Source organism: Lineus longissimus, chromosome 3 (genome assembly GCF_910592395.1).
Source record: "Lineus longissimus chromosome 3, tnLinLong1.2, whole genome shotgun sequence".
NCBI lineage: Eukaryota > Metazoa > Nemertea > Pilidiophora > Heteronemertea > Lineidae > Lineus > Lineus longissimus.
This window is the reverse complement of record NC_088310.1, coordinates 2266137-2290528: the sequence shown is the minus strand read 5'-3', so window position 1 is coordinate 2290528 and position 24392 is coordinate 2266137. Positions and strand designations below refer to the sequence as shown.

At 41.9% G+C, this 24392-nt stretch overlaps 2 protein-coding genes across 3 annotated transcripts; both read right to left on the bottom strand.

The window, feature by feature from the left end:
* Positions 1 to 323: 323 nt before the first annotated feature.
* LOC135485349 (uncharacterized) lies at positions 324 to 14216 on the bottom strand. Of its 2 annotated transcripts, none has more exons than XM_064767252.1 (29): positions 14070 to 14216; positions 13705 to 13795; positions 13221 to 13400; positions 12696 to 12811; positions 12350 to 12412; positions 12025 to 12168; positions 10865 to 11590; positions 10632 to 10758; positions 10204 to 10410; positions 9734 to 9899; positions 9350 to 9524; positions 8941 to 9087; positions 8580 to 8776; positions 8040 to 8268; positions 7107 to 7271; positions 6875 to 6973; positions 6262 to 6622; positions 5823 to 6030; positions 5453 to 5681; positions 5180 to 5269; positions 4809 to 4979; positions 4451 to 4522; positions 4104 to 4214; positions 3725 to 3886; positions 3249 to 3446; positions 2862 to 3122; positions 2605 to 2705; positions 2225 to 2397; positions 324 to 1927 (listed from the first exon to the last, which is right to left on the bottom strand). In XM_064767252.1, the coding sequence occupies exons 1-29, from the start codon at positions 14109 to 14111 to the stop codon at positions 1812 to 1814; spliced, it is 5127 nt and encodes a 1708-aa protein (XP_064623322.1). In that variant the 5' UTR covers positions 14112 to 14216; the 3' UTR covers positions 324 to 1811. The 2 variants fall into 2 exon arrangements, with proteins under 2 accessions (XP_064623322.1, XP_064623321.1); XM_064767251.1 differs by lacking the exon at positions 13221 to 13400 and adding an exon at positions 12983 to 13162.
* A 668-nt stretch (positions 14217 to 14884) lies between these two features.
* On the bottom strand, positions 14885 to 24345 carry LOC135484570 (uncharacterized). Its single transcript, XM_064766174.1, has 23 exons — positions 24252 to 24345; positions 23544 to 23839; positions 23146 to 23274; positions 22954 to 23016; positions 22497 to 22567; positions 21790 to 22005; positions 21256 to 21472; positions 20818 to 21008; positions 20562 to 20681; positions 20060 to 20199; positions 19761 to 19881; positions 19292 to 19519; positions 18746 to 18949; positions 18437 to 18541; positions 18001 to 18208; positions 17476 to 17627; positions 17227 to 17287; positions 16742 to 16857; positions 16246 to 16436; positions 15895 to 16054; positions 15651 to 15806; positions 15340 to 15484; positions 14885 to 15072 (listed from the first exon to the last, which is right to left on the bottom strand). The coding sequence occupies exons 2-23, from the start codon at positions 23767 to 23769 to the stop codon at positions 14885 to 14887; spliced, it is 3408 nt and encodes a 1135-aa protein (XP_064622244.1). The 5' UTR covers positions 23770 to 23839; positions 24252 to 24345.
* Between the last annotated feature and the right edge of the window lie 47 nt (positions 24346 to 24392).

Sequence of the window (24392 nt, the reverse complement as noted above, 5' to 3'; positions counted from 1 at the left end):
GTCAGGATTGTAACTGTCTCATCTCTCTCACTGTGTTGACAAAGTGATGGGACAGCCAGGCGCGATTCGGTTTGGTTGTGACTGTCTCATCTCTCTCTGTGCCTTGAAGAGTGCGAGACAGTCAGGATTGTAACTGTCTCATCTCTCTCACTGTGATGACAAGATGGCGAGACAGCCAGACCCGATTCAGACTGGTTGTGACTATCTTGTCTCTTTCACTGTAACAATGTAATGACTCCAACAGTGGTGTGGGGCTTCTGAAGAAGCTGGGTTCTCACCGTTAAGCTGCTTGCAAGGAAGGATGAATATGAATATGAATATGAATATGAATATGAATATTTATTCGACCAACAAAATTTACAAGGTGCATTAATGAAATACATGATATTGATTGTGGTCGGGAGCAGAACAAGACCAGATTGGCCGCTTAATGCCTGCTCCCTTAGATGAAAATTGTCATGTTTTTTAAATAGGATTTATTGTAAATATCTCATTTTATGCTGTGCAGTCGATCAATTGATCACATTTTGTCATGAATCATATAAGGTCAAATAATATAGTTGTCCATTTCATTTCATGGTTTCTTTGCATTTCACTTTGGCTCAGTTTAGTTTATTTATATGTAGCTGTGCAGGGAAAGGGTTAAACAAGCAGGTAAATATACAAGTGAATGTAACTGTGTTGCATTAAAGATTCTGGAGAAATCGACAAAATGAGCATAGTAAGATTTATGAAATAGTTTGAATTCCTACAGTGCCATTCTATTTAGAGTGACAATCTTAGACATGTTACAGATAGCTGTCATGATATGCAGAATAGATACAGAAATACGTGTACAAAATAAAACAAGATTTAAAATGGACGGCATGAACAGCAAAGTTTATCCAGATCAAATCAACTAGGACATCATTATCTCCATCAACAATATTGGAAGATTTGACAATATCATGATATGTAAGGTTTTTTACCTGAGTAATCACAACATTTCTTTCCCTTAGAGGCAAAAAGCCTTTTCACGTTGCTCAAGAAGACCTACATCAAAGGATGTGTATTGTATACTACAAAACAATTACATGTACATGTAAATTGTACCCCAACTCGTACTGATAACAACTGCCTAGTCAGTGACTCACATCTTCACACAGAGTAAGCCATAAGCCAAGTTTTATTTCATTATTTTTGGACCCAAAAGCCTGATTTACTAATGTTTGTCTATCACAGTGCTTGAATGAAGTGGTGTACATGTAGCTCAAATTGTGCGTTACTAACAATTTATTTTGACAAAGACGACACATACACATGATCAAATTATTCATAAAAAATTACAGCTTCTGTTACTTTATCAAACCAGCGCCCATTTCTCAATCTACTATGATGAGAGAGCAAGTTACACATGCTGTATCCTAAAATTCTCAACCTTGGTTTGGTTGTAATCAGAACACCTCTCTATTAAGGACATGTCTCATTGTCCCAATAGCAAAGTTCTACAGTAACCGAAAATGTGCCAGGAGCTTATGTCAGCTCAGAGATCACAGATTAAAGTAACTCATATCACAATCATTAGAAAATATACAAGATATCATCAGTATTTCGTCAATAAGGACTTCGGTACAATGTAACAACAAACAGAAATTGTATTGAACACACACAACATGTCTCATCCAGCTATTCCAGCCTGATTCAGCCAACTGCAGAACATCAGGTGAAACATCTGCATTGCCCTCAGCAAATGCACTCAATTACATACATGCTTAAGTTGTTGGGCATGAGGTCAGACCACAAACATAGAACACAAGCATAATTTTTCTGACTTAAGAAATTGTACAGATTTGACTAGTAGCTGCATTGTTTACTCCAATATTTGCAGCAAGGACTGACTCGACCAGTTTTCCTCTGTTCTGTCCCATGGCATCCTGACGTGCTGCATCTGCAAAAATTAAAATAGGGAAAATATCAACAATGATTGGTTGTGCTAGACCCAGACATATTTTCAGCATTGGAATGGCTGGGATATATTCTAGACAACATTGAAATCTTGTTGGGTCTGATATGAAATTTCAGTCCATTCCCAAGGATGAGATGACAGAAATCAGCAGGCAGCGAGCTAAGCACCTTATCACCCCAGGATGCCCATTAATCGAGGATACGAACCCCCAGAACCCCTCCCTTTTTGTCCCGGTACCCCCCTCCGCCAATTTTCGTTCAATTTTGTCTAAACCCTTACCTATATCTTTGATGAGGACTTCATGATGCTGCTGCAGCTGCTCAACCAGTATAGCATCATCCTCCGTATCCGGCAAGCCGACACCAGCATCATCTTTATCTAGGACAACCACACGGTTGGCCTCCTGGTGTTCTTTGCACAACCAAATCACTTTCCGACTTGGCAATCCACACCTGCAAATAACACTCCAGTAGTTGACTGCAAGACATTTCACTTTATACAGCTTAGTAGGAAAAGAACCCAAACAGTAAAATCCTAAATCCACGACCCTTCATTTGAGGCTATTGCCAACCACAGCCATGACCCTTCATTTTCATGCTATTGCTAGCCCACAACTTTAGTACAGAAAAGCAAAAATGGGCAAGAGTACATGTATTTACCTGTTCATATTGCCCATAACCTCCTCTTCATCTTGTGCTATAACAGCCTTCCGGAGTATCATGTACTGTTCACGGAAATCAGAACTTTCTGTTGCGATTTTCTGAAATAGAGAGCGAAGCAACTTTATAATGCCCCAAAATAGTCATAGGCCGAAATAACGGGTATCCGCTGAGAGGACCCACTAGCTCCGACTTAGACTCCCTTTATGACTTTAAAGATTAGGCTCACAGTTTTCCTAATTGGAACCAGTTCTCACCTCCTGTAAGTTCTGCACAAGTTCGTCTCCTTCCGACGTCAATATCATGTTCAAGTTGAGGGTGCTGTGTTTGAGCACCGCCAGGATTCGGATCAGATATGGCGCGATACTCAACAGGAACTTGTCCTGCTCTAGTTTTGAGGTCAACGTGCAAGGGATACTGGGCTCCACGACGTGCCAGCCATCTTCATTCTCGCACAGGAGTTTAAAGCAGAGACGATATGCGCCGGTGGATGGGTCTTTGAAGACTTCTTCTTGAGTCTAGGAAACGAGAAAAAAACCGATATTAACTCTTACTCTTGCTGAGTACATGCCTTTCTTGCATTTCCAGATAAGTGTGAAAATAAATATATGGCACAAAATGAAAGTCTAATTGAAATTACTCACTTTCTCGTCTACTGGAACTTCCTTCTCTTGGTTTTCATCCCCACTGGAGGCAGGCTGTTGATCAGTCTCTGCAGGGGGAGTCTGATCAATTGGAAGAATATCCACCAGAGTTAGTCTTGGGAAGAAAGACGTGTCCATGGAATCCGCATACAGCGTTACCTGGCGTAAAAACTTCCTTTGCCCAAGTTCAAGTAGTTCCTGAAAAGGAAATTTGATCAATATTTCGTCAGGTGAATTGTTTTTACTCCTCCACGCCTTAGTTTACGATAATTTTTACTCATTTATTTAAAGCTACTGATCGTGTCTTCTATCCTTCAAATGAATTTTTTATACAGCTTAGATGCAAAAGAAAATTGTATTATGGTAATTGTTGTACAGGATTTGCACATCACTGCAATAATGAAAGCGTCAACAAATGGAAAAATCTCCTCGAAAAAGAGAACATTTTAATTTCAATATTCACCATCTCGACTTACATGATAAGAAATCTGCTGATTCTCGACGTCATCGATGGTTTGTTCCCCGTTTCCAGCATCTTTTGGCAGTTTCTCTTTGACCATCGCGAGCAGACGTTGGTGCCCGGTGGGATTCTCATGTTGGAAGTCAACGCGATCGTGGCCGAGGCTGAGCATACCAAGCTGAGAAAGAGAGTTTTGTTCATCAAAATAGTTGTCAAATGTCATTGATATTCTCCCAGGACCCATTTACGGAATGTCAACATCAAAGGGCGGAGCTCAGAGCACCATCTTGGTTGACGTCACTACGCTTCACTCCTGCCTCCATTGTGTCAAGGACAAAGTGAACTACAACGGTCAAGTAACTATCTCTATAAAACCTTTTAAACATAAAGCATACCTCAGACGTTTCCCACTTTGTTCCTGATCCAAACACAGCTACCACGATCGGAAGCCTCAGAGTGACCTTGGCAAACTGGAACTCCATTAAGCAGTTCCTCGACTTCACATACTGAAAACAGAATAGCGTAGCATGGTAATGACATTAGCTACCAAAGGCAGACGATTTGCCCACGTGATTTGTAGTTTACAAACCTATTTACCTGATTATTTGCTGGTTGGCACTTTTTGATAGTGTGGTGCTAATCATTTCACTATTTAAACCCTGATGTGGCAAAGTCACTTTCGAAATCATGCTAGTTTTTGTCTGAATATAAGAGACCCTTTAAAGAGTTTTGATTATCTTACCTCTTCTGAAATGCAAGCCACCATCACCTTGGAATGGCGTAAGCCTTCACCAATGTCTTCGAAAAGGCCGCCCTGAAAAATCATCACAATAGATTCTCAACAGATGTAAGTATATATGTATGCACTGATAAAATAAGACTCTGAATACGAGCTTTAATGCAGCCATAATCAGTTCTTTGCGATAGCCTGGATGAACTGGCCTTTTCAAGAGCACGTTGCCCCACGTGGTCCAAGTCCAACCTGGTCGAGGTTGGTGCGTAATGCTTTTCTGGGTTTGTGCACTTGCCTGCTCACAACAGCAAAGTCTAGTACCTTCCTTGGGGCTAAAGTGGATGAAAATTTCACTCAAACAACCTACCACTCCAGTTCTTTCAATGTCCATCCAGCAGTGGACACCATTTTTCTCCAGGTAGTCCTTGACTTCCCTTGGGTCCCCCCAGCCGAGGGCTTCAGGCCCATGGCCCAATTTGACAGCATGGTGCGAGTTACCCCAACAGTAACTCAGGAAGCAGTCAAACGACTCTGCTTTCTGAAAGGACAATTTATACTGAATTAGTTAATCAATCAACAATGTTATGAGATTTGGAAACCGCCTACTCATCTCTCACAGGACACCAAAGCTTAGTCTCAAAATGAGTCATTATAATCTACCTTTAGATTGCAGTATTTCTTTCCACGAACTGCCCAAACTTATCTGTTATACTAAACATTAAATTGCTGTGGCCTTACCTTAACATTCCCCAGTTTTCTCATGATGGCCTCCTTGAGCTCTTCAACCTTCTCCTTGTAAGGTTTACCCTTGGTCATGTTCACATACACCTGTAATCGACAACCTCAACACCATTAGACTGAACCAAAGCCTGTTCTAAAGGAGTCATAGGAGGCTGTTATTTCATAAAATTTACCATGATTCTATTTGAGCTCTTGAAACTTGGGCAAAGGATGATTTGCCTCAGATGCATTGCCAATCCTATCATATGTCTGAAGATCCAAACATCTCACCTCAGACGCCGTGTACAAGCCCAAGCTCGTTTTCTGCCAGGCGTAGTTCGCCCCAACGCACACCACCAGTATCTTCTTCTTTAGAATCTCTTTAATGTAGTGGAGCAGGTCAACACACTTCTTGTCTGCTTCAAACTCATTGGACATACACACGATGATTAGCTGTGCATGCTTCAGAGTGATGGTGAACTGATCCAGCATCAGCTGGGTTGGATTGTCTGGGACCCACCTGAAAAGGTCAGAAACAGAGGTTCAGACCGATATGATGAGTTTGGTTTGGAACACGCCAATATGGATTCGCTTCATTCTGTGAGCCGTAGATGCAAACTTTACTAAGGAAAAGATATTTTCATTGCAAAACAGAACTTACAGTTTGAATCCAGCTGCAGAAAGATCGTCTCTAATTTGCCGTGGGTGGGCAACATCACCAGGCCAATCCTGCCCAGAACGAGGACTATTTGCCGTGCAGTAGTAGATCACGATCTGCTTGGACATGGTCTGCTTCAGATTCCTTAGGTCATGGGCGGTCTTCTCGAGGTGGGCGTCATAGTCTGAACCACTCTCGGGTGGCTTCATGGCTGTAGAAATCAAGATGACATGTTTTGATCAAACAGGGAGCAACTTCCTCTAGGGTTACTAGTTTGTACTCCCCAGGAGCAGACACAGGAGTAAAATGTAGGCCTACAATTCAATCACAATTTACTATCTCAGAAATGCTTCCAACCATTCTAACATCAAGGCTCAAGTGCATGCAGCCACTTCTAAAATATTCTAAACCAAAAATGTGACGCTACTTCATGAAAACTTACCAAGCAGTTCTGTCATGGTGAGCATGTGAAAGTACTTATCACACTGTAGAAATGGTGCCTTGAATTCCATCGCTCGACGAATCTTAGATGCAGAAAACATGCATGGGTCGAGTGACCCCTCCATGATACAATCTGTACACGGCACAAAGTAGTCGTACTGTACGCCATGGAACGACTCGGCAATAAGACTCTCGAAGACTTCGTGGATCAGGAAGAGGATGTTTTCAGGCCTTGGGCCCTGGACTTTGACCTTGAGCTCTGAATCGCTGGTCTGGGCCACTAGGGCCAGGTGGTTGTTCTTCCTGAGGAGTGAGCCCTTCCTCCAGATAACTGACTGGTCGCTAAACTGGTATAATCGAACCTAAAGCAAACAAGCAAAGTTGGAACGCAATTAGATTTTACAATCAATCGAAATTTTCTCGCTCTGGAATTATTTCATACAGGTTAGTTCAGAAATAGACCTTCCAGAATGGAAAATTCAAATCAGATAAATGAAATCCTTCAAAAACTGGAGAAATCCAACCAGTAGCTTCAGAGCTCCAAACGATGAAGAAAACTTTTACAAATTAATGAAAATAGTCTTCAAGTAACTGACAGTGTCGTGCCAACTTACCTGAGCCCTGTTGAACAATCCCACAGGTAGGTATTCAAACTTGTAGAACATCTTCGTTTCTCGCCGACCAACCTTCTCTGTGACGTCTGGCCACACGTACTGTAAATACACCAGGATGAATGAATTATGCCGGAGTATTGATTAGTGAAGTGAAATCATCTTCATCCAAGGCATTATGGCCCTCCTGGGTCTTTACCTCTCATTGACGTCTGCTCGGGCTCAAGGTACTTACCTTTGGTTCTTTCTCTGGCAATAAACATGGCACAAGATTTGCGTCCTTGTCAGTCAAGGGGAAAGTGAGATCGAACTCCTCAGTCAGGTTGAGGAGCCAGGGATGCAAGTCCACTGGGTAGTCCTTCCAAATGATGGACATGTCTTTCTTGTAGAACAATCCTTGCTGGAAAAGAAAAGATGGTGTGAGGGCCTGTGCACATCTTCAGCAGACCAAACCTAGGACGAAGCCATTGAGAAGTTTGTTCTGATGAAGCTGGTTGGATGGTACAAACTGCCTTGTCTTCAGGCACTTGACTCTACTGAGACAGGAATTAAGAAGTGAAGAGTGTCTCATAAGCCAAATCTGGCTGGCCCTTTCATAAGGGGAGATTATCAATAATCAAAGTTTACTTTACAGTCATTAGAGATGAAACAAAGAATAAGTGTGAGAGGTTGTAGTGCTTCTTAACAAATGGGAATAAAACAGAATAGAGGTGATGGAAGTTGAGTGTGTCTACATATGCAAATCTTAGTGCCCAAACACACTTTTTCACACAAACATTATCAGATTTCTTACAAAGAGAACTTACTCGTCCAGCATCCTGAATTACAGAAAACATACAAAGGTTATCAAACTGGATGAAGAGATGATATTCATGGTAAAGGTTTTTACCCTTCAGGTACCCCAGCTGGCCTCAGGGTGGGACATGAAACAACACGGACTTGCCTACCTGATATTTCAACGATTGCTCCCACCTGTCGCATATCAACAAACAAATGAATAAAAGTCATCAAAAGTTTGACTGTCTGGTATTTCATTCAGGACTTGGTTCCCCACTGGTTGAATGAGCACTTTCTGGCAGCTCCTTGAAGCTCCAGATTGATTTCTGTGGAGACCAGGGCCGGGTTTTAGGATGTAGCAGCACTTTGAACAATGGTTTATTATTCTTACCTTGATAGGGCTACTATGCACAGACACGACACATGCCATGACATCCACAATCCACTGGGGGTTAATGACCACACGACTCTTCAAACGGTCATTGGTGAAATGCTGCAGTGAGCCGAGATCATGTAGGAACTGTACAGCGTTCGATATCTCCTCTGAGTTTATAATGCCTGTTTCGGTGGCAAAGCTTGCAACTTTATCCCAGGGTAGAAGGCTGGCTTTACTTCTTTCACTGGAAAATAACAACAGTGAAGCTATCACAGGAGTGTAAATCACCAAATTTTTCAGCTTTACTTTGGCAATTTGCAAAAGTTTCTGAAGAACATACCAAAAATATGGTGTCGGTCGATGATCGAGCGGCTCTTAGCCTCTCCACATGCTTGAAATTGAGGCAAACTGATGCTATGCTATGAATCACCTTTAAGCACTTGAGGAGCATTTTGAATTCTATCCTCCCGAGTCTATGCCAAACTTGCACCAAAAATACAGCAGCATTGCGCATCATCACCAACAACAAAACTCTGAAGAGCTCTAAAAACCTACTTCAGAATTTTCTTCTCCAGATTGAGCCAGGCCTCGGGTATCATTTCTCCCATGTATTTCTCTTGTTTAGTGATCTGCGTCAGGTTCTCTGCCAGTTCCTTCAGTCCTCTCCCCGTCGCGGAACTGACGTAATGGAACCCCTTTATTTGGGGGTAACGTTTTCTCATTGACTCTTCAGGCAGCTCGGGCTTTTCAACCTGACAGAATGGAAATGAACAACATATCATAAACCGTAAATATTCAAAAAGGTATTCTTTAAGGGCAATATGAAGTGATTGTTTTCACATACTTGAGACTTTGAAGTTATGATCTCAATTGATCACAAACAACATACAGCTGAATATCTGATAAGGTTCCATACCTTGTCCACATGTGAGCCGACGACAAGAATGGGAGCTTTAGGGGCATGGCAAGCAATGGAGCTGCACCAGAAATCAAGCCCAGCGTGCTCATAACCAAGACGAACATTCCATAGTAGCAAGTAGACTGCTCGGTTGGACAAGAAGAACTGAAAAAAGACAAGATAGTTCTTTTGTACGACTTAATGTAGACTTGGGGCTGTAGTGTAAACCACACTACAGGATCCTATTTTACGTTAAACTGCAACATTTTTGTGAATTTGTGAAAAAAAACAAAAATCGCAAAAAAAATAATTTTCAAATGAACACAGAGAAAACTTTTGAAATCCACTAAGAAATAAAAATTGTGAAATTGTTCTTGAAATTTTCGCAAAAAAAAAAAAAATGCAAATCTTTTGTGGTTAACTGTACCTGATGAGTGTTATAGTAGACCGTCTGGCCGGCGAAGTCCCAAACAGAAAAAGTCAACTCCTCATCCGAGCCATCCTCCCTTATCTTCCAGTTGGTGATGTCAATACCATCTGTGATCATCTCTGTCCCTTGACTCTCTTTCTGAAGCTGGTTGGCTGTTAATGACTTCACCAAACTGAAGTGAGAAAATTTAAAGAATTTTCATGAAAGAAAGTAAAATCGAGCTGGGGTTCCCCTAGTGCAAGTTGACGGTTTTGGACGTCATGTCAAGTCAATCCCAAGGTCTTGATAAGTCAACCAAGGGCAGAGTGTGGTATTCATTACTATTCTTAAATGGCATAGAAGACACTGACTGGAAATTGTCTAAGCCCTGGCTATACATACCTGGTTTTTCCAGCACCCCCAAGGCCAACCATCATGAGCTTGGTGCGCTTGCAAGAGACAGAACCGGTCTGCAGACGCTTGAGATAGGCATGTGTCACCTTGAAGCCCTTGCTGACTATTTCTCTCGGGGGCGTCTTCAGGCTCGGGCAGCCTTTCAGGAACAGTCCTGCAACAATTGCAAAGTGGATATCAAGACGTATAGCTGTGGTTCATAAATAATGGCAACCTTTACATAGAGCTCTACACTAACCATCACCATTAGGGAGATCAGGTGGTCGTTGGGTTGGCTCTAGAAAGGATCACGGGAAAATCATCAATATCACTTTGACATAAAGTGTACCATGAATGACATTACCCAGCTGTTGAGTAGGAAGTGCCTTAGTCGGAGGGCAGCTCATTAGAAACTGATTCCAGTATAGACATTTTCTCCTGATTTCTCTCAGGATAAGTATCACCTCTCCACAACTTACCCTCCAGGGGGGCTGCACCTAACTCTGCTGAAACATACTCCAATTTTGGGTTGTGGGACACGTCAAGGAACTTGAGGGTCTTGAAAGCATTCACGCGGTCCGGCACACTGCTCAGGCCCTGGTAGCTCATGAGTAAGTGCTCTAGTTTCGTCAGTTGCAGAAGCTGCTCCGGGAAGCCTCCAAGGCCACTTGCTTTGGAATTCTTCACTGTTAAAAAGAACAGGATAATAGTCGGTTTTACTCATACAGATAACATCTGTTTTGGAGTCAAATAGAGTCTCGATGTAGGAAAGTTGGAAGGAGGCCTACGGTAGCCCGGGATTTTAACTTGGCCTCAGTTAATCCCAATTATACCTTCATACTGCCAAGTAAGACAACATTTTCTTTTGAACAACAGGGTCCCGACCATGTTTTAACCAGTGGCCTACCTTTAACATCATCACTTTGGAAACGACCAAACATCTGAAAAAGTTTGGTGTTCATGACTTGGATGTCATCGTAGTCCAAGTTGCCCTTGTGTCCCTTGTCAAATGAGCTGAACATGGAATCCCTCTCCTGGAAGAAAACAAAATAAATCAGGCTACTGTAAATGAATGCCGCTGAAGGTGTTGATAATCAATTAATGATAACCCCTTTAATCAAGTTTGAAGTACTAACTTACTGTTTTCAATATGGCCTTCAGCAGTATATTTGTCTCCAGAAACTCATCGAATGACGTCCGTGTCAGGATGCTGTTCCTGTTTGGTGCATCAAACCATTTGATTCCTGAGAGATCGAGTTTTGTCAACTTGGTAAGAACACTGAAGTTTGCTGGAAGCGTCTTCAACCCCAACCCGGACAGGAGAAGGACATGTAGATTGCTTAGCTTGGCGATGTTTTCTCCCAATGAGACGAGACCAGTATTGCCAAGATCCAACAAGCACAGACTCCTAACTTCATACATTTCCTTCTGTAGTGTCATCAACGGGTTTGAAGACACATTTAAGTAAGTCAGCGACTTGAGATCTTTAATCGAGGTGGGCAAGATCGTGAGTTGATTGTGTGACACATTGAGGCTGATCAAAGTCTCGGCTTTATCGATATTCGCCGGTAGGGACGTTAATTTATTATGGGATAGATCAACGTCAGTCAAGCCGGTGAATTTCTCAAAAACTATTCCCGGGAATGTTTCAAAGTTGTTGGAAGAGACATTCAATCTTGTGACAACGTTCAGGTAAGGTTTGAAGATGTCAATGGGAAATGAATCAATGCCCATGTTGGTCATTTTGGACATGGCATGTCCCGGGCAGTTCCACATCTGTTTGTCCTGGCCTGCGTCCTTGTTGAAAATCATCTGAGTGCCGAGTCCCGTCACGTCTCCCTTCTTTGTTATCATCTCTTCTGTCACCTTAAAAAAGAAAAATGTATTTAGGGGACCAAAGAATGTGTCATAAATACATGTAAAGCAACGAAAACCTGTTTCCAACAATCAGACTGAAGCAAATGATGCTTTTCACTGACTAAGGTCTGTCTCAATGAGCTTTACAACGACGGTGATAACTATACACTGTAGGTCCCCACAGAGGCACTTGGGTATCAAGGAGCTGCTCACACAATGCTCACTTGAGCTTGACCTATGGGAAAACTGACGACCAGTTCAGAATCAGACCCACAACCCTTTGATTGACAATCACTCACCTTGACACGCTCCTCAGTGGATTGGCTGTGGCAATACTTATCTCAATTCACAGATGTCCAATTTGCCTGATTTGCCAATTACTGACCTTATAACGTTACTTGTAATCTGGTATCATCCCGTTTCATTTGAGATTTTAAACTTACTTTCATAACTGTGACGATCATTTTGGAGAACTGAGGCGACCTCATCACAACGCTTCCAGAGAGTATTGGTTCAAGGACATCTTTGTGTAGCATGGAGAATGTACAAATGGCCATGTAGAGGATACGGCGCAGACCAGCATCCAGCTAGAAATACAATGCATCACAGGTAAAGGTTGATAATTCATAGTATAAGAATGAAGACTCTTATCAGATAAACGAATTATGACCTCTCCACATTGTGTATAATAATGACTTAAAATATGTTGCTATCACACTGTCGCAGCGACTAAAATCGCTTGCTTGAGTGGTGTTTTAGTTTACATACCAAGTTGGGAGGAATGTCTTCTTTCGTCTTGACAAAGTTGCCGACATCATTAGGAATAAAGACCTGAAAGAATTAGTTGGTTTATAATGTCATCACTGCAGTCTACGCTTTTGCTGTGGGTTGCCAATATCAAGGAACTTAAACGTTGCTTTTTGACTACAAAACAATAACTTTTCTGACAACAGATCATTTTATGAAATGGCAAAGAAGCAACATTTTCGCGAATTCAACTTTTACCGAGCTTTTCCTCCATGAATGCTCCCGGTCTGTTCTTCACATACCACAAACAGAGATAGTGTGAGATCTGTGAGCAAGAACAGCCTGCAGATGTGTTCCCTTTACATACCTTCTGGTCGAGTAGGATGACATTGCACAAGGTGGCCAGTGACATCATTGCAGACAGAACCTCTCCACGACTTTCCACCAGAGGCAGACCTTGAGCATTGATGAAATGCATACCATCTTAAAGATAAAATCATTGTGTTACAACTTGGGAGCCGTTTGTCATTTGGTTCGTTTGAAAATGACATATACTTGGATTCGGAACCAATGTAGTGTCCTTAATAGAGAGGGTGTCGTTATCAGAGAGGAGTTCTCTAGTAAGGTTCAACTGTACATCTACCTAATACTTACCTTTTACAGGGCACAGGAAGTGGAATTTGAGCTGGTTGAACTGGACGATATGCCGCGTGGGATAGAGAATATCATCCTGGGTCAGGTCTGGCAGCAGAGAATACATTGGGATCCGCTCACTCATCTCTACATAACGTTTTAGCAACTTTTTCAATGCACGACGCACAAATGTCTCAAAAACTAAACAAAAGAAACAAAAAAAGGGAAAATTGAAAAAGCATCCTAAAAAACTTCATACCTTTGACTCGGCAGATCAAATGGAACTTTAGGTTTTTGAATTGCATGACTTCTCGGTTTGGGTGGAGGATGTCGTCGTAGTTTAGGTCAGGTAGGAGGGAGAACATGGGAATGTCATTGCCCATGCACCCGAAATGCTTCATCAGTTTGCTCAGGGCATTACGGAGGAATGTCTCCATGACTGGTGAAGAGAAATTATTCCAAGTCTTAATATGGTGCAGTACATATCGTCAAGAATAACAGATAGTGTGGCAAAGCAAGCATAACCCCTCAGCCCATTGACGTTCAATTTTCTTGAAAGATAAATTCAACAAATCATAGATTTGAAGAATTTTAGGGCACATTAATGAGCTATGTTTTTGATGATTTGAGTCATCAGCAGCTAATATCTCAGACCTGCTGCCCCAGGGCCCTGAGGACACTCGGGTACAGGTCACAGCTTCATACATGACGGTAACATGAAGGCCAGAATCATCTATACTTACCAATGGGTCTGTTCCTAAGCTTTCTGCATTGTGTCACATGGTAAGTCGTGAAGCCTTTGAGGGTAGGAATGACAAGATGTTCTTCATTTTCCTGAAAGAAATAAACCATCAAGTTGACAACAGACAACACCATTTTCACATGTGATTGAGATATTTGTCCACTTTGCATATACTCCAGACACTGTGTATAGCAGATATCATAACAGGCAAAAGTGCCGGTCTGATTGAGTCCGATATAGGCAAGGTTTACTTTGTCTTTGTGCACGCCACCTGAAAATATGCAAGTTGGTCGAAAAAGGACATAAGAGTTGTTCATGAGTCATTCTACAGATTATGAGTGAAGTTAAAGTAGTCGATGAGCTTACATAAGTCAGGAAGGATGCTGGAAGGGGATCCGTATTCTCCATGCTGAGGTATTCTCGCCACTTGAAATCTTCTGATGCACCAGACCAAGCTGAAACACAAGTAAAAGGTTGGTTTTAATACTTTCTTTTATTATGTGTATGACAAGCCTCAATTGCACTGAATATTAACTATTTTGGTATTAATGTTTACCGCTTGGTATGACTAAACGCTTTTGCAGTTCAATGTGCCACGACATAAGGTAACACGTATAGGTCTGCCACAATGCATTGAATGTACAGCAGGTTGAGCACGGGGCCATTGCTAGCAGACGCCAAGACAATAGCAATCTTAAGCAGCAATAAGCAGCATTAAGCAGTTTCTCTCCACTTCAAGGGAGTGCATAGAACCATGCTTGAATGAGCGATTTGAAAGCCAAATACCGCCACCAGCAGAACTTTAAAAAAATGCTTACCATCCAAATGGACTAGAGAAGAAAACAAGGAATGGGAATTGAGAGTTATTGGATTATAGAAGGTGACGTATGGATAAGCCAAATGAACCAATCAAATGGCTTTGTCAGTCGTTGCCTAATTGACCACATTTGTCACTTGCTTTCAAGTTCATTGATTATCTGTAATGTTTTTGCCAAACGACTGCATTAGCAGGATCGTCTGCCATCTTTTACCAAATATCAAAATCACCTGCCATTTTATCTTGTAGTAACTTGCTGTGGGGATCAGTTACTTCGACCAGGCCCTAGTAAAGTGCTAGATAAGACAATGGAGCTTTAAAACGCTGTAGCACACCAGTAATCAAATGTCATAATAGTACATTTTCAACTGAGCGAGATAGACGTAAACATACTTATGAGATGCCTGCATTCATCCATCACATTCTTATCACAAGTTTCAGTGTAACCAACAGGCCGGAGACTATCGAGGCCAACTGACTTTGGCTTCGAGTTAACCATCATGTCCACAGTTACTTCGACCATGGTGGAGTTGCCATCTGCGTGAAGTCCGGCTAGAAGAGTGTACAAGCAGTTATATTTTAAAGCAATTGATATAATCCAGCTTAACTAACCAGCTGCAATGAAAAAAGCAATATGAAGCCCCGTAATCTGAATTTGGAGGGACATCAAAAGGGTGTGAGATGTCAGTGTAACTTTGAATGGCACCATCCAGAGGGGACGTGTGACTGGTTGGCTGCACTGCTCACAAATGCATGACAGGAACAGACTTTTTAGCAAGACATAGTGGCACAAACTACTTGATCAATGCTGTAACTTACATATCGTAGCTGGGAAGACCCCAGGGCTCCCATCAGGCAGATTCACCAGCAGCTCCACCTTTCTGTTGACTATCTCTTCCTCGTTCTTCTTCAGATCGAGATCCTTTATCTTAATACCCTTTGTAGGATATGGCGTCTGCCACTTCTGAATACAAAAAGACAAAAGAGAGTGTCATTCTTACAACTACTTTAATGAGAAGGGTGTGTGAGATTATCAGCATGTTGAAGCTTGCTTGCTTTGTTACAAATACTGTTGATATGTCAAGATAATGCAGCAAGGTCTTCAAAAGCAAATATTCAGCAAAACTTACCGGAGCAAGTGACATGTCCACAACACACTCGGCCATGTTCGCTGACGAGGAGCCTTGGGGACTGTGCTTAATCAATGGAACGTAATCATCTCTTGGGACCTTCATGTCGAAGAGAAGAATGCCGTTGTTCAAAACCGCCAAGACGTACTCATCTGGCTGGAAAGTAAGAACACAACATCAAGTAGAATACAAACAACAGTATTGACAGACGACAGTCTATGTGCCACAGTGTGTTTAAACTTACCTTTGTCCCCTCCATAAGAGCAATCCTGATCGTGTCCCCCTTCTGTGTTCTTTGCACCGCAGGTAGAGCAAACTGAACCTTGTGTGGGCCGTGGTTTTTCGAGATTAACACTTTCCACCCAACAATGAAGACCTCAAAACCGGGATTCTTGTGCCAAGATCTGAAATTTGAAAGAGAGTCAGTCAAAGAGGATTATAACGGCCTCACTGTGAGGGGTGTTAAATGAGATGGTCCAATCTTTCCTTTGAGGAACTGAATTAACTCGGAGCTCAAACTGTCGACGACAAGGCAGACGTCTTACAAACAAGGCCATTCAGATTGGTACAATTGAAAAATAAACTGCCGATTTACCTTATGCCAATGCCAAGCAAGTCACATGACTCCATCAAGATGACATCAAAATGGCTAAACTCGTACGGCGTCATGCAAGCAGACGATATAATGTCGGCCTCACCATTCAGTCGGTACACGTTGAGGTTCTGATCATCGATGACATTCACGTGCTGACAGTGGAATGTTGGTCGGAGTTCCTGGTGCATCCTCTGTACATGCATAGAAATGATCAAGAATACTCTCAGATCCTTTGTGCCAATATATGATTTCTTGGAAATTTCACTCCCAAATTTTGCCAGATTCATCTATTGTGACGATCCTACTGACGTGGCTTTGTCACATTCTAGTTTGCAGTGGAAAATACTATAAGCCATTGTTTTGATTGCAGCAAACACAAAGACCAGCTTGGTTTCAATTTGATGGTAAATGTTCAAAATAACCTCTTTGAGAAAGAGATTGTAGGGTGATGATGACAAACTACGGGAGCTGCACCTGGGTTATTTTCAAAACTCACCCACAACGACTCGATATTGTCTCCCAGCATTCCACACCATTCGCAACTTGCTTTGATCTGTTGGTCGACAGTGTCGTGGATGACGTGATGATAAGGAACAACATTTGGGAATGTCCCTGAAACATTAACAATAGCAGAAAATGACACAGGTATTCAAGTCATTCATTTGAAAACATGACGTCTGTCATGCATGCAAATTTGCTGAAACTTGGCATCTATAGTATTTGAATACATGTATCTGTCTACACAAGGCAATGTGGAAATTTATATCATTACGCAATTTGAAATTTTCTAATTTTAGTTCCAAATTCCTAACTTTTAAAGAGAGGCATAGGCCTTTAACATCTTCTCAATCCCTAATCTTACAGAAAGAGAGGTCATCGGTACATGGTTTCTCACCTTCGGATTGGAGAATTATCAAACAAGATCAGAATGTGCAAAGGTCAACCTAGGCCTGGCATTGAATGAGTTAACAGACAATTTACCTTTAACAACTGGATTTGTTGCATCAATTGAACTGTGGATGTTGAATACTTCCCTTGAGACCTGAAAGAAAATGCAAGTCTAATTCAGCCCCAGCCTTGAAACTTGGTGTGCAAGTCTTACAAAGAGTCAATTCAATGACAAACGAGCACAAAATCGGGAGATGATATCTAAATGATTTTGAATTATGTCGACATGTTCATCAGTTGCATTTTTTGGGGGCAAACTGTATAAAAAACACAAATTCTTACCTTGGCATAAAGCTTGAAGACTTTGAAGAGACAGTAATCAACAATGAGTTTATATTGTTTTACTGAACTCCAGAGGCAATCAAGGATAACGTCTGCTTGTTTGTTGTTGGAAATGTCTGGTATCGGAAAGGTCCTGCCGCACACCACTATACCTGGAAAGAGAAAAGTCTTTCTGTTGGGTTGATCTGTATATGGTAAGCTTGCCATTTGTACAGGAATCCAGGAGAAAACCAGTCCCCTGAGGTTGTGATCTCTAAATCATTTCAATGCCGGTGTCGTATCAGATGGCGTAGACCCACTCTCAAATGGAGGCCGACAAAACAATCTCACAGACTGAAACTGCTTTCTCGAGTCACGAATGAGGGTGCGTGGGGGGGCAGGCCTTACCTTGAACTTCAACCTCCAACTTACACCATTACAACCACAGACAAGATCACATGACCAAACATTCAGCAGAACTCGAAAGCATGCGAGAGAAAGTCTCAGTTATCAAGTTAAAAACAATTCTATTGAATAGAGACCTACTTTTCTTATCCTGAGCCATCCTGATGAGACAGTCAACACCTCCCTCTTGGATGAGAATGCCCCTCCTCCACACAACGGCTGGCGGTCTCAACTTGACGCAATATTCAAACACCTTGAACAGGACGCACGCTGGTATGGTATGGGAGAACGTGTAGGTGTAGACTGCAGTGCTGTCTTTTGACGAGTTTTGATTTTTCCAGTAGTGTTCCTACAAAGAATAGGAGAAAAGTAGCAGAGTCTCATTTTACACCTTTCTGATCAGTTCTGCAAAAAGACAAACTCTGACCACAAATAACTAAAGATGCAGGCCTCTTTCAATAAACATTTTGCCTGAGTTTGCAATCAATATCCCCGATTTTACTTCAGCATTCTGAAAAGGGTGGAAATTCCACAAGAATGAACAGATCAATCTTTCAGAAAGTACAAATACACTTACAAAAGGCATGTGAGTATGTTTTGGGAGGTGATGACACACAAAGTGGAAGTGACGGCTGTAGACCATGCCTTCTTTGCCGAGTAAATCAGTTACTTCTTTCAGAGTCTGAAACAATACAAAAGACAAGGTTGAACACAAATGTCCATTTCTAAAGGCAGTCATACAGTCAGTACTAAATCTGCTTTGACAAGAGAGCAGGGAAACAAAAATATTTAGCTAAAATGTGACAATGGTCCAACGATGTCTGAACAGAACGTAACTTCAATCAGCTATGCCAAAATTGCCATTTTTCTTGTTCTCTACACTTACATCTGCATCCTGTACCATGGTCTTGAGGGCGTCCTTGAGAGACTTTGGGGACCAGAGACTAGTCTGCGGTGTGACACACATCAAGCGTCCTTTGGCTGTCTCCTGAGGTTTGGTCAAGATGACATTGAGGACTTTGCCAAACCACTGCAGATCCGTCACCAGCTTGCCGTCTGTTCCTTGGTCGGGGAAGTAGAGGATCTTGCCCTGCAATCATTCAGGAAAAAGCGTTGAGCATCATCTTTGAAAGCAAGGTAGAAACAGTCTTTAGGACAAAATCTCAAATTGTGAATATGCCAAGAAGTACACAGACTGACACAACCATTTTGGCTGGGTGGCGAGAGGAGGTATATGAATTATTTCGTTGAAATTCTGCAATTGAGCTTTATCTATTGTTTCAGCCACTTTATTACCTCTAGCTACTGGCCGGTACATACATATTCAAGCTCCCCTCTCGATCTGGGAGTATTACAGTAGTACCATGGAGTAGGCTATCCCAACCCAGGTTGTCCAGGAATTGACTTGAATACTGAGGGCCTGGACCATTACCATTAAATGCATGAGATTGAGAGCTCGCAGGTAGGTATCCTCATTGCCATGGAGAAGTTTGGTCTTGGTCAACACCTTGGCCATCGAAGTAGCGTTCTCGATGCCGACCTTGCGGTCAACTTTGTTTGCGAGGTCGAAGAATGCTTTGACTACTTGCTCATACTGCGGGTAGAACTTGTTGATCTTCTCCTCAAATTGGTCCAGCGCCTTTTCAAACTCCAGGGGTACCTTAAATCATATAAAGTGTATCAGAATGTTGTTGCAAAATAGTGTTGGATCTCAAACCTATGAATGAAAACATCACCATCCAATTCAAGGAAACACACCACAACTTCTGTAAAAATAAAGAAAAAAATATACTTGAACCTTCAGTTGAAACCGCCCGGCTGCCACACAAAACTAATTTCATCGGATATCTCTGCAAGACTGTTACAAATCAGGTCTGTGCACATGCACTAGATCATCATACCTGTTTAGTAGCAGTATCCAGATCAACAGGAATCAGGTGAACATTGTCAATGGTGTCGATCATGGCAAATGCATTGCTGGATTGTTGCTGCTTTTCAAACGATGTCTGGGAAGCTAGATTGCTGGAAATAGAATATAGAGTCTTGCATAATCTCACATACAGAATAGTTTGACAGCGGCACAGGTAACTGACGACATGTGTTCATCAGTGTACTTTTTCCAGTGCCACCATAGCAGGCATCAGGTGGCTTGCTACTGAGAAGAGGAAAAAGTGGCAAAACATATCCCAAATTAACTCACTTTAAGATTTCCTTTGTTTCTGTCTCAAGTTCTTCCCTGATTTTCTTCAAAGCTGCCTTGACTCTGTCTGGGATGTCTGAAGCATTAGACTTCAAGTTTCCCTTCCCAATCCTCAGCAGAATAACCACAGCGTGTGGAACCTGAAGGGATGAGCATTGACATGAGATTCAGGATTACGTTACAGGTATGCCAATGACCCTCACCCTGACATTTCATGACCACTCAAGACCACGTAGTCCAAACCAATCATATAATCCCATGGTGGTCGTCAAATGGAAAACCTATTGATACCTTCACAGGCTGAAGGAGTTTATTTGGGTTTGGAGACGTCCAACATGAACAGAGACGAAGGGGGCTTAAACGACTTCACGTACGGGACCATGTTTCAACAGAAGAAGTTATTTACATCATTTGACACTGCCATCAGACCCTAGTGAGAGCCAACCCTGTCTCGCAGGCTGCCGACATCCCATTCTGAGGCCTAAGAAAGGCTACGACTTACTCTTGATAATACGTGAATGATTTTCCTCACGATGGCTTCCTCAGCAGTTGTGACGTCTTCATCACTATTGTAGGGAATGATAAACAGTGCTCGCTCACTGATGAACAGATTGGATATATCCTGGAGAGATAATTATTACAGTTTGTATCAGTCAAATTGCCTCAAGAAGGAAACATTTTCAACTCAGCCATACTAGGCCCCAAACAGCAGCGATTCACATTGAGGGCAAACGTTGAAGAAGAAAATAAAGTCTTACCTCGTCGCTTTCTATGAAGTTATAGAATGACCCATTGGTATGTTTCCACTGAGGGCAGATGGTCAAGGGTTGCACATTCTGTAAATTCAATGTCTGAGTGAATACAAATTCTGTCACACTCATCTTGACGCCGTCATCCCTGATGATCACTGCCTTGTAGGTCTGGAGGGGCAGCTGGGCCCCTTCCTTCACTGGAAGAACAAAGAGAAAGACCAAAGTCATGAGGCCTTTTTACACATTGATGAAATTATTTCATCTCCTTCTGAATCCCGCCCCCTCCCCTTAAAACGATGAAAGAAACAATTTGGATGAAGCCAGAGAATAGAAAAAGACCTCATTGCATCAAGCAATTTTGAGATGATCCCGCAGGGTCTCAATGATTTTGGAGGTGAGCTGAATGCAATTTGAACCTACGATGGAAATAAGTTTCACAATTACCTAACTCCATGACATCCCCTATTACAGGCAAGACAAGTGGACACCCATAGGTCAAGAACTTGGCCATTTTGAACCAATGCCTCTGCACCGGCACAAAATCCACTTTGGTGCCGGCAATTTCCAGCCTGATCATTTGGTCCTCCTGACTCTCTTTATTGATGTTGTTGTATAAGTAGACGACGGCTTGTGATGTTATCCGGCAGCCGGTGAGACATATCTAAGCAAAATTTAAAACACAATGGTGAGTCGAGTTGAATGTAAAAGCTATAATGTAAACTGCCAAATTTTTGTGTCTATATTTAATAACAACAGTGAAGAATATCATCTGACTTTACACTTGAAGTCCGGTCTATCCTGAAGTCTTTCATAAGAACTGATATGAGCTGCCCACTCATGTACAATTGGATGCAGTAAGGCATTTAGGCAAAGAGACGTGCCTATAGTCTCACTCCGACAGAGGGAAATAACCGGGGACCCCATGACTGCTAGTCAAAGACCCGAGCCGCAACAGCACCATGGCTGCGAAAAACTCACCGAATGAAGTGTCTTGCCCAGTGCTTTTGCCATCCAATCAATACCCTTGTCTGTGATGCCGGTGCATCCCTGCAGAGAGACGTCAGTGATCACAGGGCTGTAGTCCGTGCTTTCAGATTCGTTAAGGAGGCAGCGAAAGAATAAATCGGTCAGCTGATCAATCCCATCAAGATATAGGCTCTTGATGTAACGTGTAGAGTCGACTTTCAAGATGCTCTGGTAAGAATAAGAAAAGGAACCTTTATGAAGAGAACTTTGACGATATCAACATGGTACAAATTAATGAACAATGTATCATTAAGCCACAGCGGCTTCTTTACACTGACTGTAAGTACAGTGGAACCACCCTTAGCGGACACCTCTCTATTAAGGACAACCTCTCTATTGGAGGACACTAGTTTTGGTCCTAAATTGGTTGTTTTCATTCAATTTGACCTCTCTTATCAGGACACCTCTCTATTAAGGACAGCACTTGTCAGTCCCGAGGGTGTCCTTAATAGAGAGGTTATACTGTATCTCTTTACTAAAATGGATGAGAGTATTTGACACAACTCATTTCTGTAATTGACAGGGATTAGACGGGTGGAACAAAAACTATTGACTCTATATTCTACAATAATTCACCCTTAATAAGTGGTGATCTTTGAGTAGGGGTTTACATTGACCACAGCAATTGCCCCGAGTGTGCGACGGTAATTGATACTCACTGTAATCTGGTGAACAGGATAATAGTCTTTTACGTTAAACTTCCCAAACAAGTTATTGAAGTTTAACTGAACTGAAAAATTGACAGAAATGGATCAACGAGCTAGTAAGTTCAATCAAACTTTTAATTAGTTTTGCATCGCATAGGCTCATCAGTGGGACTACGATGGGAAAATTCTGATGGTTTTTATTCAAGTGACTGTTCCACGATCGAACATTGCGATCTACTGTCCATGTAACAGCAACATTACATTGGTTGTGACGCATTGCTTCTCTATTGATGACTCCTACATCAGGCAGCTCCAACGTCATGAAATACCCGTGCTATGGGACATGGTTTTGACAAGTGAAGAGGGCGGTCAAAAAATTTGATTTTTGGGACAATCTAAATGTCCTTCACGTGGCAGTCCATAACAGCTGGACAACAGTAACAGACAAACATTCGATGAAAGACATTACCTGGTTCAAGCGGAGCATCCATCAGCCTCTGAGGTGTATTTCTTACAGTTGTTTTTCGCATCACTGGAAGAGAAATATTAATCATTTGATCATTTTTACAGTTCATTCACTGCACTTCCCTAAGATCTAGATGACACAAAGCCGTGTTAAAATACCTTCTCCACCAAAAGATGTGTTCTAGTCTAAACTTACTTGGTTTTAGCAATGTTTTTTTAAAGGTCATTGAGCTCACACCACTAGGTTTCTCCACCACATTCATTGCTGTACTGTCTTCTTCTAGGATGCTCAATCGGTCTTTCTGATTGTCCACAGTGTTCTTGGCTGAAGAAATATGAAAAAGCATATCAGTACATTGGTATATGTTGTTTTTTTCTCAATCGAATTTAGTCCTGGCTAATGAATGCCACAAACAGTATGAAACCCGGAAGACAAAATATTGCCAAGACTAGTGAAAATAACTTAGTTTTCAAGGCTCTGTAATACTACAATGTATTTCATTGCTTTCTGTGTCAAATGATTTCAGGCTTAATCGATCGTGATCTGATAATCTATGAAAATACTAGATAATTATGTAATCTAAATGTTTTTACCCATTTCAAAATCTTTCAATTCCATCAGTGTGTTCTCTGGACTTGGACCCTGGTCATTGTTTGGCTGCTCTCCTCTCACTGCTGCTGGAACCCTTGCCGGCACTGGTGGAAGGGCATGCTCATACGGGCCCAAGTTTTGCTGCGCTTGGTTCAATGGAAATGTGATCGCCTTACGACTTGGACCAGGTGCAGGAGCAGCCTTCTTGCCAGCTTTAGATTTCTTCATTTTGACTGATCTCACTCTCAGGAAGCTGTAGTTAGGGCGACTAAGCCCAATCAGCTAGCTTTTCATCAATCTGAGAGAAATATATGGAAGGGTCAGTTAAGTTTGATGTCGCAGCTGACATAATGACAATGATATCAATCAGCCATGCCACGCCCACGGCCACGGCCAATAATGAATAGGCCTATTACATGCAAGCTGTTGGAGCAACGAGAGCATATAGCCTACCTTTCCAATTCGTCTCATTGTTATCATTTTCATGCCCTGATCAATGCCTGAGGTACCACTGACAAAATACACAGCTGCAACCATGTATACTCAGCATCATACATGTCATAGCATGTATAGGCCTAGGCCCCCCCCAAGTCATGAAGTCTCAAACAATCTCGCGAGCTTGCTTGACAACTGGGATGCTATCTAGATTTAGTCAGTGTCAAGTACATGACGAGATTGACTGATTATAAGATATAATGATCAAACCATACTTGACTTAGTATGCTCATCATTATCAATATAGAACCCAAAGTTTTGCGGCAAAACCGACTTTAATCAAGACAAATCTGAACTTCCCGATATCAGAATTTATTTGTTGATAAACCTCTATGAACTAATTCCACATTGGCCGT

Excerpts from the sequence above, each read along its gene's own strand:
- LOC135485349 (XM_064767252.1), bottom strand. The coding sequence starts at position 14,111 with ATGGAGAATACGGATCCCCTTCCAGCATCCTTCCTGACTTAT. Across the intron at positions 13,401-13,704 it reads GCTTAGGAACAGACCCATTG|TCATGGAGACATTCCTCCGT; the intron begins GTAAGTATAGAT and ends TCTCTTCACCAG. Across the intron at positions 5,270-5,452 it reads GCTTGTACACGGCGTCTGAG|GTGTATGTGAACATGACCAA; the intron begins GTGAGATGTTTG and ends TGTCGATTACAG.
- LOC135484570 (XM_064766174.1), bottom strand. The coding sequence starts at position 23,769 with ATGAAGAAATCTAAAGCTGGCAAGAAGGCTGCTCCTGCACCTGGTCCA. Across the intron at positions 18,209-18,436 it reads AACATACTCACATGCCTTTT|GAACACTACTGGAAAAATCA; the intron begins GTAAGTGTATTT and ends TATTCTTTGTAG. Across the intron at positions 16,858-17,226 it reads AACAAATCCAGTTGTTAAAG|GGACATTCCCAAATGTTGTT; the intron begins GTAAATTGTCTG and ends TTAATGTTTCAG.